The sequence below is a fragment of the Rhincodon typus genome, chromosome 16 (assembly GCF_021869965.1).
Source record: "Rhincodon typus isolate 14 chromosome 16, sRhiTyp1.1, whole genome shotgun sequence".
NCBI classification, from domain to species: Eukaryota; Metazoa; Chordata; class Chondrichthyes; order Orectolobiformes; family Rhincodontidae; genus Rhincodon; species Rhincodon typus.
This window is the reverse complement of record NC_063347.1, coordinates 24,807,267-24,824,555: the sequence shown is the minus strand read 5'-3', so window position 1 is coordinate 24,824,555 and position 17,289 is coordinate 24,807,267. Positions and strand designations below refer to the sequence as shown.

The 17,289-nt window shown below is 39.9% G+C and overlaps 1 protein-coding gene across 2 annotated transcripts in view; it reads left to right on the top strand.

Moving 5' to 3' along the window:
• phf2 (PHD finger protein 2) overlaps positions 1 to 17,289 on the top strand; it is a 131,258-nt gene that overhangs the window by 66,087 nt on the left and 47,882 nt on the right. For both annotated transcript variants that reach the window (XM_020523277.2, XM_048606181.1), the window contains exons 6-10: positions 819 to 1,005; positions 1,740 to 1,902; positions 3,198 to 3,285; positions 16,675 to 16,781; positions 16,890 to 16,981. In XM_020523277.2, the coding sequence (XP_020378866.1) occupies positions 819 to 1,005; positions 1,740 to 1,902; positions 3,198 to 3,285; positions 16,675 to 16,781; positions 16,890 to 16,981 (637 nt within the window). The remainder of the gene's footprint in view (positions 1 to 818; positions 1,006 to 1,739; positions 1,903 to 3,197; positions 3,286 to 16,674; positions 16,782 to 16,889; positions 16,982 to 17,289) is intronic.

The window sequence follows — 17,289 nt, the reverse complement described above, 5'->3', positions numbered from 1 at the left end:
CAAAAGCAACGTGCTGTGGGGCTATGGTGCAAAGGGCAGTGGAGTAGGACTGAATTAGTTACACTTGCACAGAGTTGGCACAACTATGATAGTTGTATGGCTCTAGCCTTCGACTATTCTTTCTAGTTATTCAGATGTTATGATGGGTGATCGTTAATCCATCGTGTGCTTAATTAATTTAGTGAATCTAACCAGACACAGTGCTTATTTGTGTTCATAGAAGAATGCTGTTCTCATTTGGTTCTGAGAAAAATTGTCAAGAAGAATTGAGATTCATAATGAATAAAATATATTTAATAATTAAAGTCTTGTGGCACAGTTTGCCTCTAGACCAGAAGATCACAGTTCAGTTCCATTCTGCTTCAGATGTGTCGTAACATGCCTGAACAGGTTGATTTTTTAAAAAATTATCGTGTTAGGACTCTTATGATGCATTAGTCGAGACCCCGCCTCGGGGCTAGAAGGTCCGGGTTCAAGTTTCACCTGTCCGGGAGATGTGTCATACTATATCCAAGTATGTTGATTTAAAATGCTTTTCATTAATAATTATGTTTGAGAAATCCTAAACATGGACTGATGTTCTTTGATGTAGAAGTGACAGCAATTGAAGAGCAAACACAGGTAGAATAACATTTAGTTAAGGCATTAGTTTAAGTTTTAATAGTTCAGAGTTATTATAGCTCAAGGTATATCAAACCCAATGCTTATCTAGTTAAGGAACAAAAGGGTAACAGTGAGAGTTTATAAAAAAATCTTAACTGAAAAATGGATTTTAACAAAAACTCAGATTTGCATTCCTGTATTGTTGTTTTTTGCAGAATGTCTAGTTTGGTTGAAGCTCCTGAAGTTGTCAAGAAATTGTCCTGGGTTGATAATTTATGGCATGATGATTCGCTTTTTGAAAAGCCAAAAGTTACAAAATATTGCCAAATTGGTGTAAAGGACAGCTACACAGACTTTCACATAGGCTCCGGGGGCTCTTCTGCTTGGTACCATCTTCTACGTGTAAGTTGAAGATGAATTTTTAAACAAGAAAAATACCTACTTACAAGTGGAACTGTATGCCAACTTTATAATAAGCACAGCAATGTAAAACAGCACATTGGAGTAAAAACTAAAACTTTTCTTGTGAAGCACAGAGCACTAAGAACATATACAATTATTATATACTTGTTCCTAATTGACTTTGAGAAGCTTTAAAAACAGCAAGGCAGTTCTGTCCAATCACTATCAAATGCGTTATGTTACATGGGAGGGAGTAAAATAACTCTTGATTAAAATTTTTTCTGAAAGCTAAGAACACAACTTCAACTCCATTCCAGCCAGCTCAAACAATCTTCTGGAGTCAGAGGCTGATCCTGATTTTGTTGGGGTACTCACAGTGAGTACAAGTCAGAAAAACATAGAACTAAAGAGCTTGTATTTCCATTCAATTAAGTCAACTAGTCAAGCCTTATGCTGTCTCAGATCTATTTCCTTTAAATTTATTTGACTTTCTGTAGGCTTTCCCCATTTTTGTTATCATTGAGACCTGCCTCTTTAACCATGTTTTCAGTCATCTCCACTGATGTTTTCTTTCATCATTGTTTGGTATCTGTGGAAATATGCTTTGGATATTTTATTGCTTTAAGGATGTTAAGAATGAACCGGTTACTGAAAATTATATAGCACAAAATTCATTTGCAATCTGGCAAAAGGAATATGTTTAGTATTAAGTATGCTATATCTTGTCTCTGCAGGGAGAGAAAATTTTTTATTTGATTAAGTCAACCTCTGCAAACCTTGCTTTATATGAAAGATGGAGTTCGTCGTCGAATCAGAGTGAAATGTTTTTTGCAGATCAAGTGGACAAGTGCTACAAATGCACCCTGAAACAAGGACAGAGTTTGTTTATTCCTTCAGGTATAATGTTTCACCACTGTAATTTGAAAATGGTGCACTAAGGTGGGAAATTGGGAAGAATCCAAGGGGTTGTATATCATGTTAATCACCATGATATGCTTTAATCTTATTTATGCTTTTATGTCATTTGAATTTTTTGGGAGGTAAAACAATTAATATCTTTCCACAAGGCGTGTACCATATTGAAGTAGCATTAATGCTGTATTCGTTAGATTGTTGCAGGAGTAATTAATAAATGATATATCTATTAATCTGGGAAGCAGCTGGATGCATGAAGCAGTAATTCAAAAGAATTAGAACTGCTTGGATAAATAAGGTATTAATATCGTAAATTGTTACAATAAAAGAATGCATGTTGCTTGTTTAGCTACATACGTACAGTGGAAATTGTTATAATCTGGATGTTGGGGTCCAAAAATGAAATCTGCTTAGAGTTTGATGGTGTTAATAAGCAAACACCTGTTTTCTTTTATGTTTAATAAGCAAAGTTAAATTTCAGGTAAATATTTACTTCTTTTGAAAATCATGAGAACATCCCCCACTGTAAGTGAATTTGCAGTATATTGACAATGTTATAATGGATCTGCACTGTATATTGATAAAGTATAAATAAGTCTTACAGCATGTATCAGGAATCTTTAGGTGGCAAACATTTAACGCTACATGATAGGGAATGTATTTTTATACAAATCTGAATTAGATATGGCATATCCTAACAGGAGTGATTGGAGAGCAGGTAGATTTTCCTTTATTCATTTATTGTGGTTAAAAGGTAAAATAACTGGAGGGTTGTGTTCATTACTAAATGTTAGATTCTAAAAGTTAGTTTCTGTCTTACTTGTTATATAGTTTTAATTGTATATTAATTATGTTAAATGTTACATAGGTGGTGGGTATTAACTGGGGTTTCACTTTGAGCACATAGAAACTGACACTTATTGAAACTGTGGTGTGTTTGATTTCAGGGCGATTTTTGTAATATTTAACTCTGAAAACAAATAAAGAACTGAGTAAAGATTGGCTCCTGTACTGTCCTTCACCAAATGGTTATCCAGAATACGAGATACAACCACATGTGCCACAAGGTTTTGTGGATGTGCTGCAGTTGTTGAATGTATAATGTGATTTTGTACTTGCAAAGAGGATCATGTTTTTCATTCATGTGAAAGAATTGAAATTTGAAAAATTTCAGTTCATGGAAATTATATCTGATACCCAGGCCAGCAAGACAACCACATTTCTGCAAGAATATCTTCTGACCGAATGGTAATAAGTATGTATTATTTTGTTAATAGGCTGGATTTATGCAACATTGACTCCAGTGGACTGCTTGGCTTTCGGTGGACACTTTTTGCACAGTCTGAATATTGAAATGCAGTTGAGGTATCGTATGCTTCAGTATGACAAAATTTAAGAAATCAATTGCTTTTTGTGAAAGAGATTTTAATGTCTCTGTTTGGTTAATTGGCAGCTGAATTTACCTAAATGTACACATAATAAGAGAGAAAACAAAATTATTGTTTCTGTTCTTCAAAGAAAAATGCATTGATTCATTAAATATTAAGGTAGTTTAGGAAATGTGATTTATATGTTAGTGATTACTTCCTTGCCAAAAATGTCTGCCCAGCAACAAAAATCCAATCCTTGCCTTTCTTGTATTCCTCATCTGCATGCTGCCTTGATGACATCTGCAGGCATTCAATTTGCTTCTGTATCTGTGCTAACATTATTTCGTTCCAGCTCTTTACCATCATACAGATTCCATGTACTGATCTACTATCATAAACTACTATGTTTGTTTGACATCAATTCAGGAATAACCTGAGCTTTCTTTAACTTAACATCAGCAAGACAAAATCATTCTTATTCCATTCCCATGAAATACTCACCATTCTTGTTCCTGATTTAAGTCCTCTAATTAACTCTTTGCATAGGCTAAACAGGAGATTGTACAATCTTGGTGTCCCATTTAATTTTAAGTTTAATTAGACACATGTGAATCACTAAGATTGACTATTTCTGTTTTTATGCTGTTACCTCAATCCCAGCAATGCCAAAATTCTTATCCATGCTTTTTCAGTGACCATCATTGAAATTTTTTTCTTCCAGTGCTCTTCTTGATGCCATCCATACCCTTTCTGCTTTTATAGAGTCAAAGAGTCATACAGCATGGAAACTGGCACTTTAATCTAACCGTCCATGCTGAATATAATCCCAAACTAAACTAATCTTGCCTGCCTACTCCTGGCCCATATCCCTCCAAACCTATCCTATTCACGTACTTATCCGAATGTCTCTTAAACGTTGTAATTGTACCCACATTCACCGTTTTCTCAGGAAGTTCATTCCACATACAAACCACCATCTGTGTAAAAAAAATTGCCCCTCGTGTCTTTTTCTACCAGAAGCTTTCTGTGTGCTGTCTCAGGGGAGATCAACTAGTACTGTATTTAAACTTTTAGATCTGTACACACTTCCTGTTTATAAAACACTGTGCCTTTTTCTAAATCTTGCTTCTGATTGTCAACCCTTTTATATCCTATTTTTGTCTCAATTTTTGGCCCATTCTGACTTGCTATGTTCACATTGGTGTTGGAAATTATTGATGTAAACATTTGTTACGTAATTGTACAGTTTGGCCAAAGGATATAATTGTAAGGGTTCCTCAGTATAGTGCCCTAAGCCCAGCTTTAGCTGCCTCATATTAATTTCCTTCCACAAGAGTGGGGATGCTTGCTCATGATTTTACAGTGTTCAGTACCCTTCACAAGTCCTCAGATACTGAGGCAGCCTGTGCCCTGGACGATATTCAGGCTTGGTGAAACCTGTAACATAAATGCAAGCACAAGGTAAATATCTTCCCATTACATTCAATGGCCTTATCTTCTCTGAATCCATCACCACCAATATTTTGAGTTACTACTGACTGGAAACCTAAATGGACTATCAGTATAAATACTGTAGCTACAGGAGCAGATCAGAAGCTGTGAATTTTATAACAAGTAACTAATCTCTAGACTTCCAAAAGCTTGTCCGTAATTGACAAAGCACAAATCAGGAAACCTTCAGCTTCTACCACCTAGAAAAGTGGAATCAGCGGACGTATAGGAGCATCATCACTGGCTCAATCCCTCCCACGTTCCACACCAGACCATTTGATCCCTTGAGCCTGCTCTGCCACTCAGTGAGACCAATGTAGATCTTTTTGTGTTTTCCATATTCCCATCTACTTTTGATAACCTTTGATTCTCCTACCCCTGAAGAATCTGTCAACCTCTGTTCTAAAAATATTCAATGACCCCACTTCTACCATCTTCTGAGGCAGTGTGCTCCAAAGTTGCACAGCCCTCTCAGAGGAAAAAAAAAAGAATTCTCGTCATCTCTTTCTAAAAATTAGATTTAAATTTCTTCTAAATTTTTGAAACAGTGCCCCTTAGTTCTGGACTCAGAAAAAGAAACATTTTTTCAAATCCAATTTATCTAGGCTATTCTCGATCAGAGTTCAGTCCAGCCACTGTTCTTACCTCCAGTGGAAACAAGTTGGACTTGTCTAACATATCATCGAAAGGCAACCCACTCATTCCAGGCATCAGTCTAGTAAATATCTTTTGAATCATCTCTGACCCATTTACAGCCTTCCTTATTTAAGGACACAAAAACTGCACACAGTATTTGAGAGGTGTTCTCATTGTCCTGTATCATTGTAGTATAGCCTTTTTACTTTTCTGTTCAACCCCTCTTATAATAAAGCATAGTATTCCATAACCCTTCTTAATTACCTTTTGTGGCCCATGGACAAGAACATCTAAACCACTCTGTACCTCAAAATTTCTGCAATCATTCTCCATTTAAGTAATACTCTGCCGTTTAATTTTTCCTGTCAAAATGAAAAACTTATCAGTTTCCCACATTATACTCAATTAGCAAGATGTTTGCCTACACATTTAACCTATTATATCCTTCTGCAAACTCCTTCACAACATACTTTCCTACTTATCTTTGTGTTGTTTGCAACTTTGACTAATATGCTGTTCTCATCTCAGTCATTAATGTAAATTGCAAAAAATTGGGTCTCTAGCACCAACTCCTGCAGGAATCTGCTCATCACATCCTGCCAGTTAGACCAAGATCCATTTATGTACAGTCTCTGATTTCTGCCAGCCAGCCAAACTTACATCCGTGCTAACATGGTAGCTCCCAAGCTCAGATTTTATCTTCCACAATATTGTCTGAATTGGCATCTTGTCAAGTGCCTTCTGGAAATCCAAGTACAGTACACCCACCAACTCACCTTTACCTACAGTACCTTTTACTCCTTCAAAGAATCTAATAAATTGGTTAAGCGTGGTTTCCCCTTCATAAACACCATGCTAACTCTTCCCAATTACCTTGAATTTTTCGAAGTGCCAAGTTATAATTTCTCTAAAGATCAATTCTAACACCTTCCTCATGACACAATTCGAGCTAACTGGTTTATACTTTTCTGTTTATTGCCTCCCTAATAAAACCCTTCTTGATTAGAGGGATCATGTTTGCTACTTTTCACACGCTGGATGGAGAACTGGGCTCCTAGTCAACCACTAGGAACCCGCATCCATTCAGTGGCTGAGAAAGGATGTACTTTTGGATATGCTTTCTTGGAATGGGGCTGGGCCAATTAGATCAGATGGCAGTGGGGGAAAATTTAGGAGGTTGATGCTATCATGGTAACAAAGGAAGAAAATCTGTCACTGGAACAGATCAAAATTGATAGGACAGAACTGTTGGATAGCTGTTGATACTTAGAGCTGACAAAGCACCAGGTGTTGATGAAAAGCATCCAAAGGTTTTGAAGGAAGTGAGAGTGGAAATTGTAAGAGCACGGACCATAATCTTTCAGTCCTCCTTTGATTCAAGATGGGTGTCAGAGGATTCGTAAACTTTAAACATTATGCCCTTATTCAAAAAATGTCGTGCAGATGAATCCAGCAATGACTGGTCACTTTTACTTCAGTGGTGAGGAAGCTTCGGGAGACAACTACTTGGTGTAGAATTAGGAGTCACATGGTGAAAGGCGGGCTGATTAGAAAGAGCCAGCATGGATTTTAAAAGGCAAGTTATATTTAACTAAATTGCTGGAGTGTTTTTGAAGAGATAACAGAAAAGATGGAGGAAGATAATGCTGTTGATATGGTGTACGTGGACATAAGGAAGACATTTAAAACACTGCCACACAGTAGAATGGTGAGAAAGGTTATAGGCTACAGAATAGAAGGTGTAGTGATTGTAATGAGGTTAGCCAGCTGGACCTCATAGAATATGAGTTCCCTGATTGGGGTTATTCATCTGGTCCAATCAGGGAGCCCTGGCTGACGGATAAAAAGGAGTGTTAGAGATGCTGTCACTCTAATATCTGACTCTGAATGACACAGTCTGAAAGTCAAAGACTGTTCATATGTAAATAAAGGGTGACTTGGTAATGGGATACCAGCCTCTGTGGAGTTATTTCAAAAGGAACAGCAGCAGTATGGGTACAAAATAGGAAACGTCGTCAGTAGTTTTTTTCAAGCTGGAAGAAGATTTGTACAGGAGTTCCCCAGGGGACTCATGCTTTTCCTGATACATATAAATCATCTACATCTTGGTATGCCGGACCAGTTTCAAAGTTTACGCATAGTGTGAAACTTGGTAGCATTGTAAACTTCAAAGAAATGTACAGATGTTATTGGAGTGGGCAGACAGGTAGCAGATGAAGTTCAAGATGAGTGTAATGTAATGCATAAACTAAGGGTACAGCCATTTAGGTATGCAGGAGCAGAGGGATCTGGGTGTACATGTGCACAGATCATTGAAGGTGGCAGAGCAACCTTGGCTGACAGATAAAAAGGGGACCATCAGAAATACTGCCACTCGGATAGCTGACTCTGAATGGGGCAGTATTAGAGTCAAGGACTGCTCATGTGTAAATAAAGGGTGACTCGGTAACAGGAGACCATCCTGTGTGGAATTATTTTAGTGGCAATAAGAGTAAAGCCTGATCCTGAAGAAACCCACTTGCAATAGTCGTCTTTGAGTTGGTGTAAGCATTTCTTACATCATGCCTTTGTTTGGGAAGCTTGGCTCGCTCAATCTTGCCATCAAGGACTGGGCTCAGTGGGAAAGAATGTGTTAATTTTTCCAAATAAACGACATTGTGGCTAACGAAAAACAACAAGTAATTCTCCTATGGAGCTATAGCTTTTTCTGTTATTAGGAGCCTGACTTTCCTTGAGGCACCAGATACTAAAACCTTTCAAGTATTGCTGGACATAGTTAAGAAATATTACGACTCCAAGCTTCCTCTAATTCTGAGACCGGCTTGTTTTTACTTGGCAATTCGAGAACCAGGAGAATACATGTCGGGATTTTTGACTGGGTTAAGAAGACTGGCAGAAGCCTTTGACTTTGGTTTAACCCTTAATGAGATGCTGACAGACTGTTTGGTATGTGGAATTAATGATGTAACTACGCAAAAACACCTTCTAGCTGAAGCCCAAGTTGACTTCAAACGGGCACTACAACTGGCTTTATCATTGGAAAATGCGGCAAGTGGAGCATATGAATTGCAGGGTGTTCCAATGGGAGTGGACACCCTTGCCAGTCCGTCTGAGCTTGGGAAACGCCATGTAAGTGAAGACAATTGTATAGCCTCACTCAGAACATATCCTGATCAGAGGGACTCTAGGTCTGCCAACAGCAAAACCCCAAAACAAAGCTAAGCCTTGGCCAAGCAGTTAAAATTTTCAGAGAAAGTAGGAACTGCAGATGCTGGAGAATCTGAGACAACAAGCTGCAGAGCTGGATGAACACAGCAGGCCAAGCAGCATCATAGGAGCAGGAAGGCTGATGTTTCGGGCTTCAGGACCTGATCTGGCAAGCTGTTGTAGTTGTTGCCAGTATGTGGACTTGAGACAACAGAAGAGTCTTACTAGACCTAAATTGAGTAAGAGACCACAGGCCAGTACAGGAGAGTTCATACTTGGAAAGTCCACCTATATATAGTTTGGAACAGTTAAATTGCTTAACAACACCAAAATCAGAACCAATCAAAATTAACATCTGGTTAAATGGCCATCTGGTTCTAATGGAGGTCGATACCAGCGTAGTCGTATCAATGATCGCAGAACAGGTTTTTAACAAAATTTTCTTTGGACTTCAGCCCTTAAGTTTGCACAAGACCTCAGCTAGACTGAGAACCTATACAGTGAACTTTTACAGATAAAGGGTACAACTTCGGTTCTGGTCTCTTATGAAAAGCAGCTGGTTCAGTTACCAGTGATTGTAGTAAAAAGCTCAAGCTTGATGGACTGAAATTGATTGACAGAGATTCACCTAGGTTGGCCCAACGTTTTTCAATTAGAAAATGACCGCCCAAGTGAAGTCCTAATTAAATACCTGGATGTCTTCCCGGAAGCTGTAGGGACTGTCAGAGGAGCGAAGGCCATGTTGATTGGGAAGCAATTCCATGAATCTGCAAGGCCTGCCTTATGGGCAAAACTAGAGGCTGGAAAATGAAGGAATCATCAAACCAGTCCAATTGGTGGAATGTTTGTACCGATTTTGAAGCCCGATGGGTCGGTTCACCTTTGTGGGCATTTTAAATAAACGGTACACTGCTTTTCACAGGTTTGCGCATCCCTTGCATAGAGGATTTATATGTAAAGCTTCCAGTGGGGGGCTGTCCTTCACATAGCCGGGCATGAGCCACGCTTACTTGCCAATTGCGTTTAGACAAGGATCCCCAGAAGTATGCTACAATTAATACTCATAAGGGCTTGTACCAATAAACAAGACTGCCATTTGGAGTATCATTAGCCGGTTCAATTTTTCAGCAGATGATGGATAACATTTTGTAAAGTCTACCTCAGGCTGCCATTTACCTAGATTTCCTTCTAATAAGAGGGAAAACTAATAAGGAAAATTTAGGCAACTTGGGTATAGTTCTATGGCATTTTTCCAAGGCGAGTGTACATCTAAAGAGGGAAAAATGTCACAAGGCCACAGAGTCAACAAGACCAGGTTACTCTCACTGAAAGATAAACTGAGTGTGTTCAAAGGTGCCCAGGCTCCCATGTTTGTTGGAGCTTAGGTCATTTCTTAGGCCAGCAAATTACTATGGAAAGTTCATACATGACCTGGCCTCCATCTTGGCACCTTTGCATCAACTCCTAAAAAAGGATCAACCTTGGAAATGGTCGCATAGAAAAGCCCTAGCTTTCAGTGAAGTAAAGAAACAGCTATCATCCTCTAAGGTGTTGGCAAACTGTGATCCCAAGTGAGATCTGATATTGATATTGTCGCCTCATACAATATCGGAGTAGTATTAGCTCATAGGTGGCCCGATGGGGAGGAACGCCCAATCGCCAATGCATTTGGGACTTTAGCTAATGCAGAGAATAAATATGACCAGATAGAGAATGGAGGATTAGCGGTCATATGTGGAGTCAGGAAATTCCACTAGTACCTTTTTATGGATGAAAATTTGTGATAATCATTGACCACAAAAAAAGGTAGGTCTACTTAAAGAGGACAGAGCAGTGCCTCCAATAGCTTTGGGCCACATTCAATGGTGGACTCAAACTAAATGCTTATAATTGTAAGTTAGAACATAGTCTGCAAGGCCAAGTCGCAAATACAGATGCATTAAGCCACCTCCTGCTGGCAGACACGCCACCGGTGGTACTCCCCAATGGAAGGGTCTGTATGATATTAACTTTTCTGGTTACATTCCCAGTCACATCTGACAATATCGGACTTTGGATGCAGAAAGATGGGGGAAGCCAAAAGCCCATCCCAACTAAAATTGGAACCTATTTGGACCCTGAGAGACCAGCTCACAATAGAGGACAGCACATTGTTATGGGGTGCAAAAGTGATTGTCCTGAACCAAGATTACTGCCAAATGCCGACTGAACTCCACCAGGGCCACCTAGAGGTCTCCAAAACGAAGATGTTGGCAAGATGTTATGTCTGGTGGCCAGGTCTGGATGCAGACACTGCCCAGAGTGCAAACAAGAAATTACCATCAGCAGCTCCCCCACCGCTGTGGGAATAGCTGAGTAAATCTTGGACTCGGTTGCACATTGAATATGCAGGTCCTTTCTAGACCTGGCTCCAGGGCAACCAAAGATAGGAACTCAGTGTCCGGGGCTTTTCAATTTTCAGGAAAGATGGACAGAGGAAAGGAAGGTGGGGTAGCATTGCTGGTTAAAGAGGAGACTAACACAATAATGAACAACTTGGAATCAGTATGGGTGGAGCTGTGGAACGCCAAAGGGAAAAAGACATTGGTGGGAGTTGTGTACAGATCACCAAACAGTAGTTATGATGTTGGGGACTGTGTCAAACAGGAAATTAGAGATGCATGCAGTAAAGGTACAGCAGTTTATTATGGGTGACTTCAATCTACGTATTGATTGGACTGACCAAACAGGTAACAATGCAATGGCGGAGGATTTCCTGGAATGTGTGAGGGATGATTTCCTCGACCAGTATATCGAGGAACCAACTAGAGAGAAAGCTATCTTAGACTAGGTACTGCATAATGAGAGAGGATTAATTAGCAACGTTGTGTGCAAGATCCTTTGGCGGAGAGTGACCATAATACAATAGAATTCTTCATTAAGATAGAGAGTGACACAATTAAATCTGAAGCAAGGGTCCTGAACTTAAAGAAAGCTAACTTTGATAGTATGAGGCATGCATTGGCTAGGATAAACTAGCTGAGCATAAACTGGCTGAGGATACTTAAAGGGTTGACAGTGGAAAGGCAATGGCAGACAGTTAAAGAATAGATGAACTTCAACAATTGTACGTCCCTCTCTGGTGTAAGAGTAAAACAGGGAAGGTGGCTCAACCATGGCTTACAAGGAAAATCAGGAACAGTATTAAATCCAAAGAGGAAACATACAAATTGGCCAGAAAAAGCAGCAAACCCGAGGACTGGAAGAAAGTTAAAATGCAGCAGAGGAGAACAGAGGGTTTAATTTGGAAAGGAAAAATAGAGTATGAAAGTAAACTTGCAAAAAACATAAAAACTGACTGCAAAAGCTTCTTTAGATATTTGAAGAGAAAAAGACCGGTGAAGACAAATGTAGGTCCCTTGCAGTTAGAATCAGGTGAATTCATAATGGATAACAATGAGATGGCAGACCAGTTGAACAAATACTTTGGATCTGTCTTCACTAAGGAGGCCACAAATAATCTTCAGGAAATGCTAGGGGCAGATCATCAAACATGAAGGAGGAACTGAAGGAAATCCTTATTAGTCAAGAAATGGAATTGGGGGAATTGATTGGATTAAAACCTGATAAGTACCCGGGGCCTGATGCTCTACTACCTAATTAAGGTAGTGGCCCTAGAAATAGCAGATGCAATAATGATCATTTTCCAGCATTCTGTAGACTCTGGAAAATCTCCAATTTACTCGAAAGTAGTTAATGTAACTGCACTCTTTAAAAAAGAAGGGAGAGAGAAAATGGGGAATTACAGGTCGCTTAGCCTGATAGCGGTGGTGGGGAAAATGCTGGAGTCAGTCATTATGGATGTGATAACTGACCATTTGGCAAGCGGGGACAGAATCGGTCCCAGTCAGCATGGATTCACTAAAGGGAAATCATACTTGAGGATATGACCAGTAGAGTAGACAGTGGCGAATCAGTAGATATTATGCATCTGGACTTTCAAAAGGCTTTTGTCAAGTTTCCACACAAGAGATTAGTAAGGAAAATTAAAACTTGTGGTATCAGAATTAATGTATTGACATGGATAGAGAACTGGCTGGCAGACGGGGAGTTGGGAAAAATGGGTCCCTTTTAGAGTGGCAGGCAATGATGACTGGGGTGCTGCAGAGTTCAGTGCTGGGACCTCAGCTGTTCACAATAAATTAACGATTTGGATAGAGGAATTGAATGCCATATCTCCAAATTTGCAGATGACACTGAGCTGGGTGGCAGTGTCTTCTGTGAAGAGAATGCTAAAAAGCTGCAATGTGACTCAACTGGCTGGCTGATTGGGCAAATACTTTGCAAATGCAATACAATGTGGATAAATGTGAGGTTATCCACTTTGGTCACGAAAACAGGAAGGCAGATTATTATCTGAATGGTGGCAGCTTAGGAAAAGGTGAGGTGCAATGAGACCTGGGTGTCATGGTGGAACAATTGTTGAAGGTTGGCATGCAGGTACAGCAGGCAGTGAGGAAAGCTAATAACATCCTGTCCTTCATAGCGAGAGAATTTGAGTATCGGAGTAAGGATATCTTGCTGCAGTAATACAGGACCTTGGTGAGGCCACACCTTGATTATTGTGTGCAGTTTTGGTCTCCTGTTCCATGGAATGACATTCTTGCTATTGCGAGAGTCCAGCAAAGGTTCACCAGACTGATTCTCAGGATGGCAGGACTGACATGTGAGGAAAAACTGGATTGACTGAGCTTGTATTCGCTGGAATTTGGATGATTGAGGGGAGATCTCGTAGAAACATATAAAATCCTGATGCGGGAAGAATGTTCCCAATGTTGGGCAAGTCCAGAACAAGGGGTCACAGTCTAAGAATAAGGGGTAAGCCATTCAGGGTTAAGATGAGGAAAAATTTCTTCACTCAGAATTGTAAACCTGTGAAATTCTCTCCCACTGAAAGCTGTTGGGGCCAGTTCAATAGGTATATTCAAGAGGGAGCTGGACGTGGCCTGTGAGGCTAAAGAGATCAAGGGGTATGGGGAGAGGGCAGGAATCGGATACTAAGATTGCATGATCAGCCGTGATCGTATTGAATGGTGTTGCAGACGCAAAGGGCCGAATGGCCTACTCCTGCCCCTATTTAATATGTTTCTGTGTTTCATTCATTGATTCAATGTTCTTGGTATTGTAGATATCCATTCAAAATGGTTGCACATGCATATGGTCCATTTGTCAAACATAAGGACGTGATAGAAAAACTGCATGCATCTTTTTCAATATACAGAATCCTGAAAGTGTTTGTTACAGATAATCATCATTTACCAGCTAGGATTTTAGTTATTTCCTAAAGTTGAATAAGATTAGATATATAAGTACAGTTCCATGCCACCCATCATCCAACGGCCTGGCAGAAAGACCAAGCTAAACTTTGAAGCTGGCTTGAAGACACAGCTTACAGCCTTGCTAGATACCAAGTTGTCAAGGTTCTTGTTTGATTATAGGACCATCCCACATGCAATTACAGGGATATCTCCAGCAGATTACTAATGGGGCGAAGACTCTGCACCAGGTTAAATCTAATCTTCCTGGACCTGGATGGGAGGGTGAAACTGCACCAGGAATGCCATTGCTGGAAACAAGACACTACCAAGCGAGAGACATAGTTTGAAAAGGGGACGAAGTTTGGTGTAAAAATCATGGAAATGGCCCTGCTCTGGTAAGAGGTATGGTCAATGTGAGGTCAGGACCAATGACATATAAAGTTTGGGTAGGTGTGACAGTCCTGAACAAGTACATAGACCATATGAAAGCTGTAAATTCACAAATGGTGTGGGAGCACAATGTACCCTGCCCCTCAGAACTGTCAGAAATGCTACCAGAACCTGAGGGTTCACCCTCTCCATAAAGCATTGATAAGTCCTCAGAATCGGAGATGGATGAGAGATGTAGCCACCTCAATGCCTTTGCCACCAGAAGAAAGGAGTGAATTCTACGGAGGTGCACCTGGTGCAAGAGGTGAGCTCCTGTGCATTCCGTGCCACCCATATCGGGAGCTGAGCTGGAGGAACCTGACCCAGTGCTAAAATGCACCGAGAAGCTCTCAAAGGAAAGGATTGGCCTATTTCCTCAGACTCAGAGGGGCAGGGTTGTAGTGATTGTTACAAGGTCAGCTAGAATATGAGTTCCCTGATTGGGGCTGTTAATCTCGTCCAATCAGGGAGCCCTGGCTGACAGATAAAAAGGGGGGTGTCAGAGACACTGCCAATCTGATAGTTGACTCTGAATAGGGTAGCACTAAAGTCAAGGACTGTTCACGCGTAAATAAAGGGTGGCTTGGTGACACGATACTGGCCTCTGTGGAGTTATTTCAAAAGGGACAGCAGCAACATGGATACAAAATAAGAAACATGGTCAGTACATTTTTTTTCAGGCTGGAAGAAGGTTTGTACTGGAGTTCCTCAGGGGACTCGTGCTTTTGCTGTTATATCTAGATCTTGGTATGCAGGGGACAGTTTCAAAATTTACGAATGGTATGAAACTTGGAAGCATTGTAAACTTCAAAGGAAAATAGAGAAGTTAGTAGAGTGGGCAGATAGGTACCAGATGAAGTTTAAGACGAGTGTAATGTCATGCATAAACTAAGGGTACGGCAATTTAGGTAGTGCAGGAGCAGCGGGACTGGGGTATATATGTGCACGGATCATTGAAGGTGGCAGTGCAGCTAGAGATAGCAGTTAATAAACATACAATATTCTGGGCTTTATTAGTGGGGACATTAATTAAGAGGGACAACAGCAAGAGGGTTATGCTGAAGTTATAAAAATAGTTGTTAGAATTCAGCTAGAGTATTGTGTGCAATATCACACTATAGGAAGAATGTAACACATTGAAGACAGCGCAGAATAGATTTATAATGATGGTTCCAGGTTCCGAACCTTCAGCTCTGAGGATAGATTGGAGATGTTGGAACTGTTCTCCCTGGAGAGAAGAGCCTAAGAGGAGGTCTGATAGAAGTTTTCAAAACCATGGGGAGTTTGGACAGAGTAAATAGGCAGAAATGAGACACCTCAGATTTAAGGTGATTTGTAATACGATCTGAGAAAAAACTTACACAATGAATGGTTTGGATCTAGAATATGCTGCCTTGAGGTGTGATGGAGGCATATTCAATTGAGGTATTCAAGAGGGCATCGGATGATTATTTGAATAGATATGCAAGAGACAATGTGCAAGAGTATGGAGAAAGGGCAGGAAAATGCCAGTAAACCATAATGCTCATTAGGTGAGGCATTGCAAACATGATGCTGACTGCAGTCCTCCTCTACCTTAGCGGGGGCTCGATTGCCGTCAGTATCTGCACATTAACTTCAGTGAGCCTTTTAAGGGGCATAATTACTGCCTGTTTCCAACCAGGCTTGTCAAAAGTGTCCTGGATACAGGAACATGCTGTAGATTTGCACAGAACCTCTGGTGGAAATAGCAGATTAGTGGGTCATCAGCCCTGGCTCTAGGGTCATTTAATTATTCACCCAGAGGATTTAAACCATGAGAGGTGAATTAAAATATTTAATTACTGTAAAACCATATACAGAAAGCAAAGTAGAGGCAAAGAAGGATGTGTTGGAGATATAATTGGCACAGACAAAAATAATTTAAAATATATCTAATAATAATTAACTTCACCTATAGGAAATTAAATTTCCATTGCCAGAGAGATTGTTTGGCAGTAATTAAGATTTACTGAAGAATGAAGAATTCACTGTACCTTAATACACTAGCCCTAACTTGTTTTGGTGTGTTTAAAGGGTAACTGGTGGATGGGTCCAAGAACTTACTGTTCATACATGAACTTTAATGCTAAGTCTCTCTGCAAGGTTCTAATGCAGTGCAACATTTGGAGGGTAATCAAATAGCAATGCCCATATTTCTGTATGTAACTGTAATCATGAAGAACTCCAGAAATTTCTACCTAATTGAGCACTGACCTCAGTTATGATTAACCCCAAAAATTGGGCCATAATATAAATCTGGATCACACTGATCATTTATCGAAGTATCATTTTGTATTTTACAGAGCCTATGAAGTGGAAAAACGATTGAAAATTTGTAGTCTTATCAAATTTTCAAACTTTGAAGTTATATGTTGGTATGTTGGCAAATATCTGCTTGAGACATTCAAAGGTAAAGTGAATCATGTCAAACATTTTTACCCAACCCAATAACATTTGTCTAATGCTGTATTTGTGATTGATTTTAATATTACATTATTCCTTCCTTGATTTCCATTAGGTTTGCACAAATCTGGGAAGCAGCCTCCAACCTATCTGGTACTAGGAGCGAAAGCTCTAAATGGTGCTTTCAGGGCATGGACCAAGAAACAGGTACTGTCTTATTGTAATTGTGGGGAAGTATTGTAGTTGTAGAATACAGACCAAATTGACCAATTTTGTACATTTGTACTCCCTGCTTGTATGGTCTGTGTGGATTCCAGGCATTCAGAGAGCAAAATGACATAGATGTTAAGCCCATTGACCTATACTTCTTAGGAACATGCTGCATCTTTTTAGATTGCCTCAGAAATTAGAGTGCCCCAGCAGGTCAGGTATGTGGCCTGCTATCTCCAAAAGGTTAAGTGAAATTTATAATTATTTTTAATGTTGAGCAAGGAGGTGATCCTTGAGAAACCACC